Below are 23,875 nucleotides of genomic sequence, written 5' to 3'. Positions count from 1 at the left end.
GTGAGCTACCATATCTGGCTAATACTACATGTTTGCGCTTTTATTTCTTATAAAGTGTCAGAGAAAAGCCTTAAGTTTAGGAATTTGAAGCCAGACTAGGCTAGATGGTAAGATCCCATCAGAAAGGTGTGTGTGTGTGTGTGTGTGTGTGTGTGTGTGTGTGTGTGTGTGTAGTGGGGCGGCATAATAAAACCAAAAAGATATAAAGCAAAAATGGTCCTTTAGAAAGATCAGACCAGTATCTTATTTTCCTTTATAACCCGGAACATAATTTAACATCCATCCCTCGGCATTTTTTTTTTTTTAATTTTCAGCTGACAATGGACCTTAACAGAACAACAGGTGACTACTGGGTATTGGTGAACTGAACACTACCAGCTAGGCTCCGAGAACAAAAGCAGTACATTCTGACCCTAAGCTTGAGGATTTGGGGCCAACGTTCTAGAAGGACAGAGTGGGAAATGGTGTCTGCCCTCCCCTCGCCTGATCTGTTTCCACGCCCTGGCAGAGGCCGTGTGACTAGGATGCATCAGGCCAGGGCAGTAAGGTCGAGGCACCTGGGCTTTGTGCAATTACCAGATTGCACTTGACTCCTCAGTAATCACCACCCATTACCTGGCTAGTTTTGCTCTTTGGGCGCCTGGCCCACAGAGGCGCTGGGCTGGAACCAACTTTCTTGGTCTGAGCTTTGTGTGTAACAGCTTACGTTCAGAGTACTTAGCCATGCATCTGCTTACGAATTTCCTTCTAGACAGGTCAGCTGCCAACACCTCTACAGAGCTAGCTTCAGATCCTAATCAAGACTGCTCCCTACAAATAAACTATTTTATTAAAAAAAGGGAGCCACTTGTAGATGAAATGGGGATTAGTTCCCAGCTAATACCAACCACAACTACACACCACACCACACGCACACACACACACACACACACACACACACACACACACACACGAAGGCCAGCCAGATGGCACGGGAGTAAAGGTGCCTGACCCCCAAGCCCGATGACTGGAGTGCTATTTCCAGGTTGCACATGGTGGAAAGAACCAACTCCTAAATTGTTCTGACCTCCACGCCTGGGCTGTGACACACACGTCCCTTCACACGCACACACATACAAATAAGTAAATATAAAAAATTAAATTAGTAAAAGGAGCACACCTACATTCGGGCAGAAGCAGGCTCTTTGTCCCTGGCCATAATCGGGACCAGAGGGAAGAGCAGACTCCTCCTGGCTTGGCAGAGCCACTTCTGAAGGCACCCAGGAGTCTGGCCTCCCAGCTCTTCTTCCCCAGCAGCCCCTCTCTTTTTTGGTCTTCAGGAACTGCTTTAGATCATTGGTCTTGAGGCCGCCACCTCCAGCATGTCCTTTGATCCTTAGGAACTGTTTTTAGATTGTCAGCCCTGAGGCCACCACGTCCAGCATGTCCTTTGGTCCTCAGGAACTGTTTTAGATCATTGGTCCTGAGGCCACCCCCTCCAGCATGTCATTTCAAACCCAGTACCTTCTCCACACCCCATTGTCCTCACATGGTCCCTGGTGGGTGTCTCACTAAGACAATGTCATTTAAAAGCTCGATCTCAGCCCTGCTTCTTTGGTCTGGAGAGAGTTGAAAGCATCTGCCACTTAGATCCTCTCCACATCCTGGCATATTCATTCATAGACACAAGGGCACAGTGCAAACCACGGCCGTGTGTGACCCATGACATTTGGGCAAGCAATCTGCAAATGTCAGTGTCAGAATAAAGGGGCCCGCTTGCCCTAATTCCTTTATGAATTTCTCTGTGGCAAAGAATCCTGCAGCACCATCACTGTTCACGGGCATGCCTGTGTGACTTCCATCATCAGGACCTCTACTCCATGTGTCCTGTATCACAGCTCTAGTAAAACCACCGCTCATGGTAGACTCAATGGCTAGGAGGATTGCCTGTTGCTGTGGGAGTTTAGTACAGCATGTCCATAGAACAGATATGTGACTCGGGGCAACAGATAGGGACCAGCATCACTCATCCAAAGTACCAATTATATATTTCGTTGGGCAGTAGCACCTGTCTGTTTTCAAAGAACCAAGAAAGGTAAGACTTAATATATTACAATTGTGATGAAAAGCCAGTCAACCTAGCAGGCAAACAATATACATTACATGAAATGTATTCAGGTCAGGGTATGTTCCATTGTCAAGACACTAGACATGCACTTTATTTTTTCCTTCTTCCTTTTTTTTTTTTTTTACAGATTTGTTTATTATGTGTTCAGCATTCCTTCCATGTGTGCCCGCATGCCAGAAGGGGGCGCCAGGTCTCATTACAGACAGCTGTGAGCCGCCATGTGGTTGCTGGGAATTGAACTCAGGACCTCTGGAAGAGCAATCAGTGCTCTTAACCACTGAGCCATCTGTCCAGCCCCTGCACTTTATTTCTGTATTGACTGTGATAACCTAGAGAAGTTTTAGAAGACTGTCTAAATCTAGACAAAATGTCTTGCTGAAGAAAGTATTTCTGGCTGGGGGATTCTGTGAAACCAGCCCTAGAGGCTGACTGAATGTCACGCCGTGGCTGGACGACTCTCACGTTCACCTTTGATTCTAAGAAGGAAGCAACTCGGCTGTAGGAATCTTCCTTTCTAAGCCATAGCGTCACTGCAAAATAACACTCTACCAGGCGTGTGCCCTTGAAGTAGAGTGTCAACGAGAAGCTCCTGGTTTGAATAAACCACCCATAAGACTATTTTCTGACTTGTAAAGAAAGCCATGCCGTCAGCTAGATAAGGGATTCAAAAGAAGATTAAAAACAGCAACCAAGCATCCCCCAACAACTCAGGGGCCAGTGAGATGGCTCGGCAAGCAGTGGCCACCAAGCCCACAGACCCAGGCTTAATGTGTGGGTAGCGCAAGGTGGAGAGAGAACCACAACTCCCAATATTTGTCCTCTGGCCTCAGCATGTGCTCTGTGGCACCTGTGCACACGCGAGCGCGCGTGCACACACACACACAAACACACACACACACACACACACTTTAAAACAGATATACTTAAAATCCTTCAATCTCATTTGTATTGTACCACGTCAGGCACCTTTGGCTGTTCTGAAATTATATGGGACACTAAAAAAATAGTGCAAACTTTTACTTTGGCTTTGACGAAATACAAAGAAAGGCAAGTCAGGTGGTCAATTATCATTTAGAGTTTGCTTCACATACACAAGGCTGGGTTAATAAGCATGAGCACTTTCATAAAAAATTTATTTCACACTTTTATACAAATATCCACAGGTATTTTCCAATTATGAAATAATCTTCTAATGCTAGTTAGTCTAAAAACCTACCAAATGCTAACAGCCCAGTGACTTGACTTGAGATGACATTTTTTTTTTTTTTAACAACTATAAATTTAAACAACATGACATTCTTGTTTCTCCGTTGTCAAGCTCCCTCCCCACTCTCTTCTGGACATTCATTTCTAGAACAGAGGTCTACAAACACTATTAAGATATCAGCTTCTTCGTCGTGCCCTTCAAAGCCAGTATGTTTGGCTTCAAGTTACCCAAGCAAGAAACTGAGACTTTAAATGCTATTAGGACCCGTGGTAGAGAACATTTGTAAACAAGGTATCATTTATAAAATTATTTTATGAGTGAAAATGCCAAAGTAGAACCAGAATAAGAATTTTTAATATCTTAAGGGTATAATGTTTTATGAAAGAAAGAAAAAAAAAGGCTTAAAACTCAAAAGCAACAACGGCACATTTAGCAATGCTTTGTTCTTTTAAAAGACTGAGAAATGGCTGGGATGTAGCTCAGTTGGCAGACTGCTGGCCTAGCATGCACAGAGCCCCAGGTTCAGTCCCAAGCGCATAAAACCAAGTGTGGTGGCAAACAGCTGTAGTCCCACCCTTGAGGGGTGGGGGTCGGGCGGGAGGCAGGAGGGTCAGCAGTTCAAGACTATCCCCAGCTACCTAAGGAGTTCAAGGCCAGCCTGGGTTACTTGAGACCCAGTCTTAAAAAAAGACAGAGAACTGCTTTTTACAATCTCCAAACAAATTAGCACCTCTTTGCTGCTGCTTCATATAACTTAATTATTTTAAAGTACAATTAAAAATTCAGCTTTCATAATATATTCAATCTCTGTTGAATATATAGAAAAATAACTGGTTTTCCCCTCCTATGATTTTAACAAACAAAAACCCTGGGCATGTTAGCAAGCACTTTAGCAATGAGCTAAACCTCCTGCTCTAGGCCCAAAGGGCTTGTTAAAGTAGTCACAAGTCATTTAGAGGAATTTAGATTGGCGTGAACAATTTAAAACAAAAAAAAAAAATCGGTCATGGACTCGCTGACTGAATGGTTCTGATGATATTTGAGAAGCTGAGCGCCACGGCTCTCCATCTGTCTGGTGCGACTGTTTTGGGGACAGATGCTCTTCAGTAGTCTCACACTGGATTGGTCTGGATCCACACGTGTACTCACATCAAGTCCTGAATATACAGTGCTGACAGCAGTGAGCGAACACACAGACCCTAGAGTTCAATGAGCAAACTCACTTCCTCTCAGAGTTCTGAAAGTTACAGCACGGAGTTCAGAAATTCCACACAGGGCTCAACACCATGGAACACCAAGGCCGGGCAAGGATGAAGCATCTTCCAGTTACTCCTTTGTTAAACTCTCTGGGTTGAGGGAGAGCCTGCCAGTAAGGAGATGGTAACATTTACAGAAGAAGTTGAAGTTATTAAAAACAATCCTTGCGTGTTTATAAAGAATGTTCTCTTTGCAGTAAATACTCAAGGTCAGAACAAATGACCTCCTAGGGTCTCACTCTGATTGCTTAAACCATCCTGAAGCATCTTTGGCCTATTAGTCAATAGCAAGACGGCTTGAAGAAAAAAAATAAATATATATAAAAAAGTGTAACTAGTGTTCAAGTCTGCCGCGCCTGTGCTTAGTCACGAGGGAGACGGGAACCTGCGTGCATTGGCATCGGCGAGGACCCTCACTTGTAGGAAATGGAGAGAGAAGGCAGGATGGCAGTATCACCTCCTATTGCACATTTAAGACAGAACTCTCAACAGAGACACGGCTATCCAACGGCAGAGTCTTGAGCCAAGGGGCAAGTCACTTGCAGGTTCTCCAATCTTATGAGAAGGATGCTTGTCGGGGCAGGCGAGGATGGCCACTCCATTCGCATGGGTGACGGTGGGGGTCTTCTTCCTGCGCTATCAGGAGAGAATGTCCCAGGGGTGCAGGTGGGCAGGCCCTGCCCCAGCACATGTAATGTCGGTCAGTAACACCAAAAACAAAGGCAATCTGGAAAGTTAAATTAAGGCAGTTAAAGAAAAGTCCACTCTGAAAGTCTTAAATTTGGCTGTGCAAAACAGGAGCCTCGGGTGTAACAATATCCCCCAGTGGAAACTGCAGAGTCAGTCTGGAATCTACTTCAGGTGCTGAGCAGCCTTCGGGCCCACCTGAATCTCTGAGTTGGGAAGAACAAAAGGGACTCTGGGTAGTGCGGAGCTCTCCTGGGTCTCTATGAGTAACTTTCATTTTCACTCCACTTTGTGATCCACTGTTTCTTTTCGAGGTTATCATTATGTTTCTCGTCTTTGATCTCCCGCTCTTCCTTCCGGATCCGAACAGCATGGTATCGGGGGACGCTGTCATCGTACCTAGAGCGCTTAAAGAATCCACACTGGAGAAGCGAAGGGGGACAGAAGAACAGGGTGGAAATTAGTTAATCTGAAGACCAGATGCACTAAACCAGAACATCTAAGCGTTCAGTTCAGCTAGGTCTACCTCTGGAATGCTGAGAACAAACACTATTTTCTTTAAGGAAACAACTGGTTGAAAAGAAACAGCCAGTGGGGATGGACAAGGGGAACGGATGTGGGACTGGAAAAAAAGCCCATTTCATTTTCTTCACATTCTACAACTTCAGCTACTTCTGGACTGACGATTTAAGCATTTTGTAAAACTGTGCTTTTATGTAAAAAAAAAACCCACTATATAAATAAAGGATATAATTTTCATATTACTAGACCATTATAAAAACAACTTATATGTGTGTGTAAGGAACAGGAACTTGCTAGGTAGCCAAGGATGGCCTCGAACTCAACATCCTCTTGCTTGATCCTCCCTAGTTCTGGGTGACAGGCATGTGCATACCACACTTAGCTTAAGATTATTTCTCTAAAGGCTTAAAGAATTACTTTCTATTCCTTTCCCATTAATAAACTGTAAATCAGATCACAAGTCATTTTACAAATACTATTTGGCATGCCATGTTCTTATGGGTCCCTTTTAGACTGTTCTCTCCTCTTGGGGTTTTGCATCACTGCACAGGCTGGACTCCCTGCGGGGCTTCCAATGTAACTGCTTCGTTAATAAGTTACAAAGTAACTGTGTTGTGTAATACTGTCAGTCAGTCAAGAACCTCACAGGACTCAAGGGTGGCTTCACCACACTGAATTCTAGAGTACTCGCCAATTTCTCCTCTTCATTTGAAAACAGAAAAGGGAAGAAAGAAGGGGGGGGGGAAGAAGAGGAGAAGTCAAATTATCAACACTTATTTACTTAAAGAAAAAATTCAATTTGAACTGGAGTACATTGTAAAAATATACCATAAATTTTTGAACCAGATTAAAAAATATTTATAAGAAACAGACTTTTTTTCTTTCTTATCTTTTAAAAAGGAGTCTTTTCAAATTTAAAAATGCAGCTTAGAAGAAGGATCTACCTAGAATGGTTGGTTAATGACCTTACTTTGTGACAGCAACAGGAATGGAGCGATTATACTGAAGAATGTTGTGTTACAACGATACCATGAGGCAAGACAAAAATCACAAATCAATAGGCCAAATGGGCCAAGAAGTTTTGTGTAGGCCATTTCTATACGGACTCCTTTGTAATGCTGCACAGAAAAGCCAATATGCTAATTATAAAATATGACTGCCGACTGCCCCATCTAGAAACAGAAGGCAATGAAGTCTGAAACGTAAAGTCAAAATGGCCATGTTGGGATCACTGTGTCAATGCCACGGAAAGGAGCTGCAGCAGTCACTGTAACCCTCTTGCCCACAGAGAAGAAGGAACCACCAACTACTGATTCCTGTTTCCATGGATTTACAAATTGTAGGGGGAAACATGAACTCAAAATCAACTGAGAACCAAGGCGGAATAAAGTCTCTAGGATGTGAAACATGGTCAAACTCCATTACAACACACTGTACTACCCACAATACTTTGGGACTTTTTTTTCTTCACACCGAGGGTGATTTGGGCAGAGAACCATCTCCTGGAGCACACAAGAAGCCCGTTGTGCTGCCAATCATTCGTGGTTGTAATGGTCTTTGGCCCAGAAGAAATACAAGGGAGAAGGGGAAGTTGCATGCTCAGCTAGCATAAATTATGTTCAAGCAGCAGTAGGAAGCAACCCCAAGCCTGCCCCATCACTCTAGAGCAAGGACAACAACAAGATGACAGGGAGAAGGAAGCCTCTGCACAGGAGAAGCCCAAGGTCTCTCTCCCACATGCAACAGGTTACGCAGGCAGTCCACAAAGCGTCTATCCCCGGGGAATTCCAAAATGAACAAGAAATCTGGACTGATTTCTCATGCACCTTTGAAATTCCCAGTGGGATACAATGTAACAACACATGGCAGACTGGGCTGCTACGGAGCCCTCACACCTAGTTAGACAAACAGTGTGCTTGTTTTCATGGCTGTGGGCGTTGCTTAACAAGAGCACAAAACAACTCACCTGCAGGAAAGATTCTCTGTGCATTAATAGACAACCGAGCGTTCAAGTAAAACGACAAAATAAATAAATCCAAGCAAGGCAAGCCAGTATGGACATTTCTAAACATCTGTTAATGGGACACACACAGCAAGCTGTCGCTCTTAAGTTAGCTACCACAACCACAGCAGGTCCCACAGCTAGCAAGGAAAAACACCGATCAATTACCAATTATGGAAGTAGATCAATACTATGCATCGGAAGTGAGCCTCTCTTTATCAGACGGCTGAGTATGGATCTCAGCCTTGTGATAGGTGGCATCGTAATGATCTTTCTTATTTCTCTTGAAGAAACCACACTACAAGGAAGCAAGGTATTCAGTCAATTGTACAGTTCTGTGTTTGTTTAGAAGCTAAAGAAGAGAACACCTTAGGTTTTAACCCAAGTGAGCAGCTGCTGCACTGGCCACTTTGAGCCAGCATTTAATAGTCTATCACTCGGCATCTCTACACAAACATGACACACGCAGGCTGACTGACTTTTCTATTTGTAGCGGAAGTCTTGAGGTCATCCTAAAAGGAAAATGCATGCACATTTGACTGGAACTCGGGTGAATTTTTTTTTTCCTTGCAGAACAGACTCGAAAAAGCCCAAGCATTCACTTCTGCAGGCTATTGAGACAAGGTATGGAAATATAAACCCTGCAAAATTCAGCCCGAGTCAAAATAAAACGCAGATATAGTGTATCTATCTGCTGTTGCTCTAAGTTGTAAGGAAGAATATTCTCTCCTGGAGACTTCCGACCAACTGGTAACATGAATTACAGAATAAATTCAAATGAAGGGGTACTTGCTGGCATTTCCGCTGAATTCTGAACCACCATGCAACCCCTAAATGGCAGGAAGCCGTGCTCCTGAGCTCAGGTCACTCTAAGTGGGTATAAATGTGTAATCCCTCTCTGCTATTGCTTCCTTCATTCATCAATGGTGGACTGTCCCTATTTTCCTTCATCTAGTTCATGGGCTGTGGGAACTATCTTTTGAAGCAAAACTGGGTCAAATAAATCTCCTGGCAAAATTGTGCCTCCGAGTCTGGCAACTCATGAAGGAAGAAGATTTAGGTCCCCCCACCACAAGGTTGGGAGCCACCGGCTACACGTGGTTATTCAAGTTTAGACAAATTTCAATTGAAAACGCAACTCTTCCACTGTGCGGGCCACAGGTGACTCCTGCCTATCGTGAGACAGTGCCACTCCAGAATATTTCCATATTACACAGCCCTCTACCAGGTTTGCACTGAAACAGCCTACTTCATAAACACGGTGGCTATCAGGGTGACACGCAGTACGTGCGCACAGCCAGGCTGCAGTCATGAGAACTAGTAAACAGGGCAGGAAGAAAAGTTCACCAAAAACAAATAGTCTTAAATGAGAGTCTGAGGACCTTTTCTTTAACTCCAGAAGAACCCCTGTGTAAAAGCCAGCGTTTAAAAAACAGATAAAGGCAGGGTTCCTCTGCTTAGAGGGGAGCTCTCCGCTGCAGCTTTGACACGGCTGTAGATGGACAAAGCTCAATTTAAAGACCGCTGAGCTAGATTCCATCTTTCCCTCCTTCCACAGTGCTGGAGACCGAACCCAGAGCCTCATCCATACTAGAAAGCGGTTTGAGGACCCTAAACTCCTTTCTGATCCTAAAATCCCAAGATTTTAAAATACCAATAATTTCATTTATAAAGAAGAATATGAAGTAATAAAGCTGACTTCCACATGGAGTTTGAGAGTCTGCTTAGAATCCACCTCAGACTATGAAAGTGAAGACTGTCAAGGAACCCAATAATAATTTAATCGGATCCTATTATTGACAGCTGAGCTCCAGGGAGCTCATATGATTTGCTCAACGATATACACAGCTCAGGTATCTTAACGCTGCCTCCGCCATGGCTACACAAGGATTCAGGATTGCCTATAAGATCCGCTCTGGAAAAGACTGACCTTGGGAACTCTTCCAGAGAATGTAAGCTCATCCTCAGGTCTCAAAACCCAAAATTAATTTTTTTTTCCTGTCAGATAACTGTGGCAAGAGCTTTAATATCAACTGGCTGTATTTGCCAGATAAACCTACTGCTTGTGATACACCTGAGGAAAGCTGACTAAAATCTGTATGTCGGGACACCACTGGTACAGATAGATACCGCGTCTCCACCCCAGTCCTCAGCCTGGCAAAAGGAAGTGGTTCGGAAGAACGGAGGAGGGTACACTCAAATCGCAAAGTCAGAACCCTTCATCTGTTTACTCCAGAACACGATGGGAGCAGAAGGGTGGTTTGAGCCTAGCACATTCTGACTTACTTCACCCAAGCCTTATGTTCACCAAGTGACATACTTGGCACTGTGGTAGGAATGCTAGTATTTCTGCAGTGAAACCCATGAGCTAAAAGAGTGAGACTGTAAATATCCTCTCTCCACGGCACAGTTCTGCCAAGTCAGTCAAACTTTCAGTTCCCAGAGATTTCTGCAGTCTGGATTACAGATAAAGACTGCGGGACTCCATTACTCCCTGGGCCTCACCTAGGACTTACAGAGGTTGTCCTCTGCTGACAAATGTTCGGAACCATCTACCACATGGTCTTTTGATGACATGGCCTCTCTACAGGTAGGAGGCAGGGCCAAGGTATCACACACTGTGCACAGACAGAAGACCAAAGTCTAATGGGACCATTATACTGAACCCGGATGTTCATCACGCTTGCTACAGGCCGAAGACCCTTGAGATGGAGTATTCATCATGTCCTGTTCTGCTCCCAGCCTAGCTAGAAGGACAATGATTTCCAGTGGTTATCATGAAGACTTCTGTACAGAAGGGGGAATTAGCAGGAACTTACATTCAGATTAAACTGCAATCTGTCTATTTGGCTTAGATTTAGGGGTCGAGCTTAGGTACAGAAAATGCTAAGCAAAGTAGTAAACTTCAGATTTGTTATTTACCAAACACGCTGAATTATGGACAAGACCTCAAAATTACTTTTTAAGACACTTCTTACATGTCAATAAAGAATCTCTAAATATAAATTATTAGGTAGATAAACAGATATTCCCTGTAAAATTCTCTCAGACTTGGTGTATACTGGAGAAGTTTCATGATACACTACTGGGCGGGGGGGGAGGAACAATGAAAAAAGGAAATGCAAATGTGTTAGTGTCCATCCTCATTTTTTTAAAAACATGAAGTAAAGTTTATATGAGAAAACTCCAGCGACAGACGTGACTTACCTTCCACAGTAAAAACACTAACAGAGCCAGCATCAGAATCCCAGCAAGGACAGCCAGGAGGATGATCCACCAAGCTATCCCCGAATACTGAGCTACAGTCTTGGAGGGAAACACCGTCACGCGAACCTACAGGGCACAAGAGAGAGACCACGATAAACCAGGTGCCAGCTGTCAGCCGGTGAGGATGGCTTCAGTTCTGCTCAGTTTGGTTTCTGAACACATTCTGAATGAAAAAGCGTATGGATGAACAAGCCACTTTCTGCTGAGAGACCCTTTTTCTCAACAGAACACTGCTTCAATGGGCTTTTCCTGCAGATCTTTATCTGGAAACTGGGAAGGTCTAGGTTGTACTTTGTTGCTAATTGAACTCTTAAACTATGCTTTTCTGTTTTGTTTTGCTTTTAAAGAAAAACGGAGAAAACTAAACAATGAATCACCAAGTATCCACCCTTCCCTTGTCAGCCTGAACAGCAACAGCAGATAAATATGTTTCACCACAATTACACGATTTGATTTGTTTTGATTTGTTTTGTTTTGTTTGTTTTTTAATCTTGCTGTGCTGGGCTCAAGCTTTGTGCGTGTGTAGTAAACATTGTACCTCTACGTTCTACTTCCAGCCTTCAACCTAGGTCCTTTTGAAAACGATCACACTATCTTTGAGTTAATTTTCCACAAGGTACAATTATTCTACAAGCCTCGGAGTCCAAAGACGCTGTGAAGTAGGGATGAGCTACATCCCAGAGAGGTGCCATTCATTTTTTTTTCTTAGGTTATCAGACTAAAGACCCTCAAAACAATACGATTTCCTGAAATGACTCGTCACCATACTCTACAGGAATATGTACAGACAGATTAGGTTTCTTCAGGTGTAGCTCAGAGCTTAAGCTGCAGCAATGAGAAACCTAAACTGTAAGCATGTGATCACCGCAAACAGCCGCCTCCAAGTGCTTACTCCAAAACTTAAAAAGTTGCCTCCGAAACTTCTAACAACTCAATAGAATGTCCGTGGAGCTTTACAATCCCTGAGACAAGTTTTTCCTTTCGATGTCATTAAGCTTCATGCATTTTCATGGAGGTGGCGGCTTTCTATAGGTACCGCATTCATCAGGCGCCAGAGGCAGAAAGGGCTTCCGCTCGACAGGTACATTCAGTTGTATCCCCTGTGACCAGCAGAGACCACAGCAGCTTGCCAACGGCCAAAACATCTGCCCCAAATTACTCTGTGTTAGAAAGCCCACTCTTACTGAACAGCGGTAAAATCACTCCGCAAAGGGGCCGTCACCTTCTATGAAACTCAGGATCAAAGGCACCACCCACCCGGTGAGCGCTCCGCACATAAGAGCTGACTTCTAAAGGCACACATATCTCACATTTGGAGCCCCCAGAAAGAGAAATCTCACTGCCCCAAAGAACGGGGTACATGCTTCTACCCATTACAATTTCTATATTCAGCAGGCAAGAAACTTGGATAGTTACCTGCCTGATTCTTCGAACTAAAATGGGACATGTGGACACACATAACATCCCCTTCTTTCCTGGACTAATCTGAAATTCTTGACACAAAACTTTACTCAACTTGGCACTGTAGCATGGCAGGGGGTGGGGGAACCCATGTGTTTTAACAGGTGCTGGTTTGCCACGTAGATTTAAATGAACTGATGTCAAAATACAGTCATCTCACCTCGATTGTGTGATTTCTGCTTTCACTTGTTTTGATGCAGTCTAAATTTAAAAGTGTCTTATTGAGTGGCAAACAGTAAACTCTCTTGAAATTGGGCAATAAATAAACAGACAAATTTTTCTTAGCTGCTTTTTTTTTTGTTGTTTGTTTGTTTGTTTTTCGAGACAGGGTTTCTTTGTGTAGTTTTGGTGCCTTGTCCTGGAACTCACTCTGGAGCCCAGGCTGGCCTCAAACTCACCGAGATCCACCTGCCTCTGCCTCCCAAATGCTGGGATTAAGGGCATGTACCACCACTGCGTGACTCTTACTTTCTTTTCTTTGTTTTTTTAATTTTTTTTTAAAAGAGGGGTTAGAGTTTTTTGTTTTGTTTTCTTTTCTTTTTAAAAAGGACTGAATTGTACAATGTATTTTGCTTCTACTACCAAAGACATGATCTTCAGACTAGAAAGGGGGATGAGATGAAGAAGAAAATGTAGCCAGCCTGGCATCGAAATTAAGCTCCAGTCTTCAGGCTGGAACCCTGCACCTTCAGACACCCAAGAAAAGTGCTGGCATGGGGTCCGAGCTCGCAGAGAAATCACAGAAAATAGGAGGCAGCGGAAGGCTAGCGGTAAGAAAATGCCTCCACTTTCAAAAGAAATGGGTTCCACATATCAGGCTAGAAATCATTCACCCGTTTGCGAAGGATTGAGCAAAGGAGGAACAGGTGGAGACTCCATCTCCATTGGGAGTCTGAACGAGATAAAATGCACAAGACAAGGTGTTCCCTCTGGGACCAGCAGTCAGACTTGCTATTGGGCCCTCAGGTCTACCACCATCCAGAGAAAGAAGAGAACTTGAGATCTGGTCTCAGATCCACGGGCAGGTCACATAACAGTTAAGAAGAGACAACCTTCCTCCTGAAGGTATCCAAGGAGACAGGACAGTTCCTCTCTGTCATTGGAAAGGCTGCTACATGGGCAATGCTTGTTCCAGGGATTTATTTTTAAAAATTCAATTCTAAACTGGGCGGTGGTGGCGCACGCCTTTAATCCCAGCACTAGAGAGGCAGAGGTAGGCGGGTCTCTGTGAGTTCGAGGCTACCCTCGTCTAAAAGAGCTAGTTCCAGAATAGGCTCCAAAGTTACAGAGAAATTCTGTCTCGAAAAAACAAAAGAAGAAAATTTAATTCTAGACAGATAGATTGATGGATTCATTCATTCAGAGATTTTGACATAGGGTCTCACTGTGGTCCATATTAACCTGGGGCTTACTGTGTAGCTCATTCAGCCTCAGACTTGCAGCAATCCTCCTGCTTCAGCCTCCCAAGTGCCTGGCTCACATCAACATTCCAGATTTATAGAGAAGTATCTCTTTTAGTAACCGCCATCGGCCACACACAGCACAGGCATCCTGAGAATGGCCGCAGCGTCAAGGGTGGGCTGGCTTCATTTTCTACCAGGCTGCATACTATTCTCCTCCTGTGTGGCTTTTCATCCTGGCCACTGCCCTGCCGAATGGAGGGCTCTATCTAGGTTTCCTTTTCCTGGTGTGTGTGCTGACCTTGGGATTGAATTTAGGGCCTGTGCAGCAGTAGGAGGCACAAGCTACATAGCAGGCCTTTTAAACCTTTCTTTTCAGAGCAGGGCCTCACTAGATTACCCGGGCAGGCCTTAAACTCACTCTGAAATCCAGACAGATTAAACCACTGCTCCCCTTCTTTCAGATTCCTGAGAAGCTAGCACATCCACGGCCAGCATAGCCAGGCCTGGCTCAGGGTCACTTTTTATCGTCAACAATTCAATTAAAATAGAGCTTCGTGTGGCAGGACCTAAACTGTCCTTTAAGGAACAACAGGGAAGAAGGTGACCTCAGGTTGTGGCACGGTGTAGCGAACAAAGCCAGCTCTGACTCTGAGGGACCCAGAGCTCACCTGTGTGCCCGCATGAGGCAGCTTGATATTCTGAGCAGCAGCTGTCACGTCGATGGAAGCCCTCACAAGAATGTCCAAGTAGTTCAGTTTGGAATATTCCTGTGGAAGACGAGAGATGTGTCAGGAAAGTGGTGGGTATCCTTGGCGTAGCCAATTCTTCCAGGGGGCAAAGTCAGACCTCTAGAAATGTACTGTTCCACAGCCTGGAGCGCAGCACGAGGGAGGCCTTGCTGTCCAGCCCGCGCAGCGGACACCGGATGTTCACGCACCTCACGTTGACGCTGCAGTTCTGGAGAGGAGATGGGTGGGGTGAGAACCCACAGTTCCGGGAAGCCGTTTCTTGTTTATACAGACCCCACTCACAACCCAGAGAGATACTCACGAGGGTCTGGTATTTTCGTTCAGAAAATAAAGAAAACTTCCTGCTGTCGTCTATTTGTTTTTCAGAAATCTCCCGTTTCCTTCTTGAGTTGTGAGACTCCTAAAAGTGACATCCAAAACAGACCCAATTTAGGCAAATGTCTGTCGTTTGCTGCATAAGCCTCACAAATAAAACCAAATTTACACCGTCAATTAATATCCACTTCTGTCTTAGCTTCTTTTCTTGCCCTGTGATAGCACATCCCGACACAGCAACTTACAGGAGAAAGGGCTTATTCTGGCTCTCAGTTCCAGGTTTACAGTCCATCATGGCGAGGAAGTTAAGGAGCTGAAGGCAGCTGGTCACAGGGCACACAAAGTCACGAGGGCTGGTGTGCAGCTCGGCTCACTTCCTCCTTCCTATATAGACCCCAACCCAGGGACTGGTGCCACCTGCCTTTAGTGGGGGTCTTCCCACCGCAAGAAATGTATCAAAATAATCCTTCACAGGTATGGCCAGTAGCTAAGGAACCCCTCGAGGTGTGCGTAGTGTCTCAGAGATTCCAAATTCTGCCATGATGGCTATAATCAACCATCACATCTTTCCCAGCCGCAAAAGCAGAGAAATCTAAAAACCAGCAATGCTATGGCCATTTTAGGTTCACCGATGGACTCAAGAGTCTGCTTATTTAAGTAGTTTATTTCTAGTGTGGTGCTGAAACTTAGGGAAAGAAAAAGCTACCTCCTGTGTTCCTGTGTCAGTGCTGAACTACGGACACACAGCATCAAACCGTTAGTCGACCGAGACCAGAGACTGACCCCAGCACCAGCTCAGTGTCTAACCCACAGGAGACAGTCAGCACACAGGAATGATTGGACAGGAAGGACAAAAAGGAAGCGTAAGACCCTTTGTATTATCAACTCAGAGAGGTGCACTGAAGACTAAGCCAGATAAAAACTTTTAACATAGGCCTTCCTTATACAGGTTGAGTCTCCCTTTGTAAACAAAGACTGTGCTTTCTAATTAGACAGAAAAGGGGAGATGATGTGGGATGGCCTTCTATATAAGTGTTCCCTTTATTGGTTGATGAATAAAGCTGTTTGGGCCAATGGCTTAGCAGAGTAAAGTCAGGCGGGAAATCAGAACAGAGAAAGAGAGAGAGAAAGAAGGCGGAGTCAAAGAGACACCATGTAGCTGAGGAAGGAGACAGACGCTGGAACCTTACTGGTAGGTCATAGCCTCATGCTGATACATAGATTAATAGAAATAAGTTAATTTAAGATATAAGTGCTAAGTAAGAATACACCTAAGTCGTTGGCCAAGCAATGCTGTAATTAATATAGTTTCTGTGTGATTATTCCGGTCTGGGTGCCCGGGAAACCAAAGTGCAATTGCCATCTATATCCTTATTAGAAATGTGCTTAAGATTTTAGAGCATTTTGGATTTAGGATTGTTGGAAAGGGATAGTTGACTTATTTTAAGAGTAAGAATAACAGGTCATCATGCTTTTCAATGTTGATGAGTCAAAGAGCATTCTGGAAGCCTCCAATTGTGAACAACCATGATACTCAGGTACTTTGGAATTGAAAATAAAACAGGGCTGGGGATGCAGCTGAATCGGTGGAAGGCTTGCCTAGCAGGCATGAAGTCCTGGATGTGAGCCCTAGCATTGCATAGTATAGACAGACATGGTGGCACATACTGAAACAGCAGCATTCGGGAGGCATAAAGGTCATTCATCAGCAAAAATGCCTTAGCCAGACTGAGTTACTCAGTTATGGAAGAGAAAACCATAACAACCAAATGAAAAGTCAGCATGTCAGTGCGGCCTCCCTAGCACAGTCAAGTTTACCCCTCGAAGGTCAGCAGCTCACACCCGGGAGGCAGCAAGAAACCCATCTACGCACCTTCAGCTTCAGGAAGTTTATTTCATCGTGCGGCTCGCAAATGATCTGCTCCAAACCTTTGGATTCGACCTTCATCAGATAAAGCAACCATTTGCCGTTGTTGATCTCCTTGGGCCACTGTATATTCAGAGTCGCCGTGCCAAGGTTTTTAAGAGGCTTACCTAAATTAATCACCTGTCAGGAAACAGCAGATTTTGCTACAATATAATCCTTTTAAGGTAAAATTAAGTAGCATTTCCTACTGCCTATAGGCTAAATAACCCAGCATAATCCTACAACAGTAGTGTAAGTCTCCAAAACGGATCAGGAATAGGGTGTGCAAAATAGCTGGGCTTAAAAGATTCTTATCATAAAAAAAAATAGAAGAAAAAAGTAAAGGTCAAAAAGAAAGGATCGCTAGCTCAATCCAGGAGTAACTACCGTATGTACTAAAACCCACAGCACAGGTATGACATGTTCCCAACAGCACAGGGGAAAGTCCCAGATAAATCGACAAACCACTCAGTGAGCGTCCTGCCTGGCAGATGACAAAGCCTCTGCTTTAGCAAGTAGCACCCATATCCTGCTTCTGGAAAACCTCCCTACTGTGAAAATGAAGCAGTCTCAGCCATCTGTATTTAGGGAGACTGCGGAGAACCACACGACAGCTCAGAGCAAGCAATGGGAGCAGAGTGGCTTTGTACAACAGGACCGAGAGCATTACAGCACACAGCTCCAGAACCTCATCCAGCTGACTGCACAGAGCTCAGACCAGCCAGCATTTCTGGAGAGAACCTGCCTCTTTAGTGTGCTGGATTCAGGCCAAGCCCATTCTTGCCCTTTCAGGCTTTAGGCTCAATGCTTAAATTTCAGGACTTCAGCTTGCACTATGGAGACCCAAATCCATATGCACCATAGACGATGTCACAGTCCATGTTCAAGTCTGTTAAACTGCACCCAGAGTCACTGTGGTTGCCTACGGCGAGCCCCTCGCCGGCCCTCTTTGCTGGCATATACCAAGTCTACTGTCACCATCCCCAAACTGGGCTTGTGGGAGGGAATAATGGGAAAGGTCTTTCAGCCTGGCGAGGGCATTGGGAAAATGACTTCCTAATGGAGGGGAAACAAACTACACACTCTATAAGGTCGACTACGGATTATGCAAAAGTCTGTTTTCTAGACTCTGAGGGAAAAAGTACTACTTTGTGTCTATACTACATGCACACTGCAGTTCCACAATAAGGGTAAAAAGATCTCGATTCTGAACCAAGTCTCTGCTGAGTGGCAGTTGCTCTCTACTTGGGAGATAAAGTTTTCAGTTTTCGCTGTTAAAAACCGGCAATCACGTACAACAGAGCATTTCCTTACGATGCTCGTGACTGATCACGGATGAAAACGACATACCAAGACTGCATCTCGGGCCGATGGCTCCGACTCACCCTGAATTCATACTCTATTAAGCTTCCTACTTCATCCTCAGATTTCATAGCCTGCTCACCGACAACTGTACCTCCAAAATACACCTGCGAAGGTTTAGCGACTCTGTCAAATTAAAAAAACACCCGTTTTAGTGCGAATTATAAATGGTTCTTTCAAACATTGATTTGTTATGCCAAATACAACACTTACCCGGAGACCGATAAAAGCAGTTCAATAACCACTTTTGCTTTCGCTGTAATTGGAGCCAAATTATCTTGATTGCTTGTTCTGAAAATGAAAGGGGAAACAATGGGGTTTTATTTAAACAGTCAGTTTTCTCATTACAATTACATTCTCTTTTATGAGTTGGATCAGTGCTAAATTCAGTGACTCCAGGGTTCTCACAAAATTAAGTATAAATGGGAAGGTTGAAGTAACTCTTACGTTTCCAACTTCAGATTAATATCCAGATCTGTGGTGTCAAAGGTGACCTCGGTTGTACTTAAAATCAGGTAAAAAGTAACCTAAAAGGTACACATAAACAGGTGTCACCAAGGGCCAGGCCTCTGGGCACAGTACCGGTATTTAGCACAGTATGACAGAGAGTGTGGGGGCATCACCTACACTGGAATTTCTCTTGAAAGGGTTCCCGAGCTCACAGTCAGCTTGGGAGCCGTTCTGGTTGGCGACACAGCTCAGTTGCTTCTCCTGGGGCAGAAAAGGCATGGGATCACGGTTTGTTCCTGTGCTGTGTGGTCCTGTTTTTTCCCTCCCTGCTGGGTTCTCCAGAAACACTTACAGGAAAAGCCCTCAGTTCTCTGTACGCCGAGTATGTGAGCGTGTCAGGGAACGTCGCGACGAGTTTGGCCTCGTGAGCATCGTCACCATCTTTTCTAGGATTCCTTGGATCAGAAGGGCTGTTGGTCACTGTTATTTCCAGAGCTATATCCTTCTGATCTTTTAGAACTAATTCCGGGATGCCTTTTTGACTATTAGAAAAAGAAAGAAAGAAAAAGAGAATCTTAACACACGTGCAATTCCCTTTCTAGCCAACTACTCGGAGGTCAGAGTGACTTCTCGCGATCCTTACATGGGGAGGTAAGAGAATTTGTCTTGACTGCCTTCTCGGGTACAGAATTTGTACTCCAGCTTAAGGTTGCTATTACAGACATTGTCGTCTCCACAGCCCTCCTTCAAGAAGTGCACCTGTCAGGCATCAAAGGCAGAGAGGTAAGTTCCTAACCTTCTTCACAGTTCGCTTCCCTGTGGTGTTCTACCCTCCTCTGTCACACACCTGGTTCCTGCTCTGCCTATCAAGACACTTTGACCAGGTCAAGGCGGTGGGATAAGATTCCCAGCACCAAAACTGTAATCAAGATAATAATAACAGCCAGGCAGTGGTGGTACACACTTCTCATCCCAGCACTCGGGAGACAGAGGCAGGCGGATTGCTGAGTTTGAGGCCAGCCTGATCGACATGGAGTTCCAGGACAGCCAGGGCTATACAGAGAAACTCTGTCTCAAAAAAAAAAAACCAAACAAACAAAATAATAATGATGCTGATTCCAGGTCAAGCGGTCATACTTCTCTAGGCTCATCTCGAATCTCCACCGTGTCCCTGCATATAGATCTCACCTTACAGACATGCTCAGCTACAGAATATACATTTTCTTCCTACAACGACCTATGCTGCATGAGACACTCAAGTGTTTCATTGTGAATAGTCTTTTGCTTTGCTAAGTGTTACTATTCCTTGAGTTTAATGTTTCATTAATACCTATTTCTCACACAACTATAGGAGGAAATGATAGAATAAAGGTTTGGCTAAGTATATTCTCAGTGAGGTCTAGGGGACAAAAACAATGAACTCAAATACTTCTTGACCCCCAAATTCCATTCATAGGTCAATGATGGATGCAGAAATAAGTAGTATTTTTGTTTGTTAGCTTAGCTTGTTTTTTTTCCTAGATAGGGTCTCATCATGAACCCTGGTTGGCCTGGAACTTGCTGTGTAGACCAGGCTGGCCTTGATCTCACAGAGATCCTCCTGCCTCTGCCTCCTGGGTGCTGGAATTAAAGACATGGCCACCACACCTGGCCATAAGTAAGTGGCCTGTAAAACAAATCCCTGTTTCTATTGCCTTCAGAGACACTTGGTTCTGCATTAAGATATAGTAAATACTGGTAAACCAGAAGCCAGGAAGGCTCACATCTGTCTGGACGGTCTTGGCTTCATTTGAATTCAAAATGGGAAGAACTTCGGGAAGTGAATTGACCCGCCGGCGAGAGCTGGGCTCCTGGATCTCCACAGAAGCTGTGATGGGGATGGGGCGCAGCTTGTCTCTGATGTTTTCCTGCAAGGTGAGAAGTGACGCAGGTGAGTGTGGCCAAAGCGTCGTGAGTAACGCCCAAGTTCCACCCTCTTCGAGAGAGGCCGCGCACTTGCTCACCTGCAGCCAGAGGGTCTCCTCCATGCACGCCCGCTGCTTCTGCCTGTTCAGGGTTAGCTCCTGAGTATACTTTGGCTCAGAACCTTGGTTCCGAAACTGAACTCGTGACGACAACCCAGACTTTCTTCTTTCTTTTTCAGCTTCAAGTATACCCAAAATTGCTAGGTTGAAATGAACAAACTTGCGTTAACTTAAAAAGTGCGTCTAAGCACCCCCTGAACTACAAATAGGATGAGTTCTTCTCAGGATTTTAAAGTCCACACAACAGCATTTGGCCCCTTTTGCCTTTGCATCTCTATTACTTCCAGTAGGGGACCTTCTGGTGAACTATGAAGTTTTAAATCCAATTGTTCTTCCCACTGCTGTTACTATTTTAAGTTAAATTTTCACTGGGCCACCTGGGGGAGCTCGACAACAAGCTAGAACCTTCCACAGCAGCTGGGAATCAATCAGCTTCTGGCTGAATTTCAGGAACTCACAGAATACTAAAGATAGCCGGAAATACCCAAAGGTCTTGCCTCCTTGGGCCTCTTTCAGCCAGTGCTTCATGACCTAGGGTCTTTGTTATTTAAAAAGGTGTCTGGGGAAGCAGTCTCAGCAGTGGATAAGCAAAGGCTACACAATAAGCATGGGCTACAAAGGTAGAGTAGGAGAAGAGAGATTTGTAGCCCTAGCATTCGGGAACAGAGGGAAGAAGGGCTGACATGAATTCAGGGCTAGCTTCCACTACAGTGAGTCTGCCAGAAACATCAGGTGGATGGACGGATGGACAGATGCATGGACGGACGGATGGATGGACTGACGGACGGACAGACAGACAGACAGATAAATTTGGAAGTCAGTTTGCCAGCCTCACTAGCAGCTTTTATTCGGAAGTTTCCAGCCTGCAGCAATGGTGGCTTGCTGCTGACTATCTCTGTTAATGAGGCTTGGAGGCCGGCCAGGACCTGGACCATCAGAAGCTCACTTCTGGACTCGGGAATGCATTCCTCATTGGGTCACTGGATGAGGCTGCTAACTATGCTTTTCATGGGCCAATTCTTAAATTACTGACATTCATCAAGCAGGCTCTGAGATCATCAGAGGAAAGCAAACACGGGAGCATGTACAGAGGGTCAGAGAAAACAGCCTACGGGGGGAAAACCTGCTCCAGAAAACGCAGAAAATGAGCAACTCACATTCTACTATTCAAGTGACTGTGAAAGAATTCCTTCTGAGAGTTTGTGGCTTGTTTGAGACAGATTACATGTAGCCCGGGTTGACGGGAACTGGCTATGAAGTAGAGATGACCTGGCTATGAAGTAGAGATGACCGGAATGGATCCCCCTGCCTCCACTCCCCGAGTGCTAAGATTACAGGCATGCACTACCACGCCTGGTTCTATATGGTGCTATCATCGGACCAGCACTTTATGATGACACAGCGCTGGGACTGGACCAGGACTCTGTGCATACTCGGCAAGCACTGTACTAACTGAGCTACCTACACCCCTAGCCATGAGATGTTTGTTTCAATGTTCTCTTTGTAAATAAAGGAGGTTCAGAACCATACAGCAAGGGACAGAGGTATTCAGTCCTAAGACTCTAAGTACAACACAAGAGCTGGGCTTATTATACAATGGCTTAAAAGACAAGTCTCACTGCCCCCACCCTCAGCACTGGTTCCATTCTTCTCCTCTCTCTTCCCCGGCTCTGACCCTCTTATTCCCTCTTCAGAGCCTGACCCAAACATCATTTTCTCCAGAAAGCCTGTCCTAGCTCCTCCTGAGCCACTTGGAGGCCACTGCACTGGGACTGCCTGTCTTCCACAGGGTAGAGAGGAAGTAAGGACAAAGACTGCAACCCCCTCCTTCACCACTGTATCCCTAGCAACTACCACAGCATTTGATAGACATACATTCTGCAGGATGGATGAATGGAACGGGTAACCAACTCCATGCTGCTGTATGCACGGCATGACGTGTGTGCACGTGTACATGGTGTGATGCAACTTTCACAGGGAAATGGTCATTATACAGAGACACGAGACCAGAACTTAGGAGCACCCACAGTTTCAATAGCAATTTCTCTGTCCATCTGAAATATTGTTAAATGTCATAGCTGCCAAATGGAATGCTCACTGCTGGCCTTCTGCAGCTTTGACATCTTCCATTTATCAGTGACCTGCTAGCTTCGCAACGGAGCAGAGGAAGGCTGCCATGCTGAGTGCCCCTCGTGGCAGATGTACAGGAGGGTGTGGGTACATTAAAACCGTTTATCTACCAAACCCACGCTAACCTCCTGTAACCCTCCAGACAACTCACATCATCTTAAAATCCTCACAGGTCACCTCTGCTGACCTTCGGAGGGGCAAGCCAAGAAGACTCATTAAGGCCCAATTATAAATACCGTGTGTACGTAACACCGCAAGTGAGGACTGCTGGGTTAAAACAGCCTGGCCCCACAGCCAGCTCACTTGTGGGATCCTGGGAGATGAGTCTGAACGTATTAACTTCGGCAGGTTTGTGGAAATAGTTTTATCTCATTTTAAAGTTCCGGGTACTGCGGAGGAATGAACAATGAAAGATTTCTTCTAGGTGAGGGGGTCCCCCCCATCAGAGGCCATCAAGAAACACTTAGGTGACGGAGGAGGCACAAACTACAAAGGAGATGCACGGCGCATTCTCTCGACTCAGGCAGCAGGTGGAAGGAGCAAGCCTTCCTGACATCTACCTTAAACAATTCAGACAGGGCCAAACATCTTCGCATTTCTTCTCCAGGCTCAAGAATCCAGTCTACTCTCATTTCTCGAAGTCATTACAAATACAGATAAAAGGCCTGGCGTCCAAGTGAGGACGGTGTGTGCTTTCTTTTCATTAAAAACCATGCAACAGCTATGGTGGGGGCGCACGCCTTCAATCCTAGGTCTCCGGAAGGTAGAGGCAGGTGGAGCTCTGTGAGTTCGAGGCCACCTGGGTTGCCAGCTAGCCAGGGTTACACAGAGAAAACATATTTCAAAAAAAAAAAAAACCACCAAAAACAAAAAACAGAAACAAACAACAACAAATAAAAGACATGCAACAAGGGGTTGGGTAAATGTTTGTAAAGTGCCGTGCAAACAGGAGAATGGGGACCAGTTCCACCTCCAGGTTACTGATTTGAAAAGTCAAGCCAGGCGTGGTGACACGCCTGCCATCCCA

The 23,875-nt window shown here is 45.0% G+C and overlaps 1 protein-coding gene across 2 annotated transcripts in view; it reads right to left on the bottom strand.

Moving 5' to 3' along the window:
• Window positions 1-3,223: 3,223 nt before the first annotated feature.
• Window positions 3,224-23,875, bottom strand: part of Itga6 (integrin subunit alpha 6) — a 65,855-nt gene continuing 45,203 nt past the window's right edge. Inside the window, exons 12-26 of one of the 2 annotated variants that reach the window (XM_048425770.3) lie at window positions 20,698-20,858; window positions 20,458-20,601; window positions 19,338-19,453; window positions 19,047-19,236; window positions 18,872-18,955; window positions 18,692-18,771; window positions 18,458-18,535; window positions 18,268-18,370; window positions 16,850-17,023; window positions 14,963-15,061; window positions 14,759-14,869; window positions 14,581-14,679; window positions 10,989-11,114; window positions 7,950-8,079; window positions 5,469-5,679 (exon numbers count right to left, since the gene is read on the bottom strand). In XM_048425770.3, the coding sequence (XP_048281727.3) occupies window positions 7,972-8,079; window positions 10,989-11,114; window positions 14,581-14,679; window positions 14,759-14,869; window positions 14,963-15,061; window positions 16,850-17,023; window positions 18,268-18,370; window positions 18,458-18,535; window positions 18,692-18,771; window positions 18,872-18,955; window positions 19,047-19,236; window positions 19,338-19,453; window positions 20,458-20,601; window positions 20,698-20,858 (1,673 nt within the window). In that variant the 3' untranslated portion in view covers window positions 5,469-5,679; window positions 7,950-7,971. Of the gene's footprint in view, window positions 5,680-7,949; window positions 8,080-10,988; window positions 11,115-14,580; window positions 14,680-14,758; window positions 14,870-14,962; window positions 15,062-16,849; window positions 17,024-18,267; window positions 18,371-18,457; window positions 18,536-18,691; window positions 18,772-18,871; window positions 18,956-19,046; window positions 19,237-19,337; window positions 19,454-20,457; window positions 20,602-20,697; window positions 20,859-23,875 lie in introns of both variants that reach the window. The other variant, XM_048425769.3, reaches the window with a different exon arrangement.

Source organism: Myodes glareolus, chromosome 21 (assembly GCF_982192425.1).
Source record: "Myodes glareolus chromosome 21, mMyoGla1.1, whole genome shotgun sequence".
Taxonomy (NCBI): domain Eukaryota; kingdom Metazoa; phylum Chordata; class Mammalia; order Rodentia; family Cricetidae; genus Myodes; species Myodes glareolus.
The sequence above is the reverse complement of the archived record's forward strand: the minus strand, read 5'-3'. Positions and strand labels throughout refer to the sequence as shown.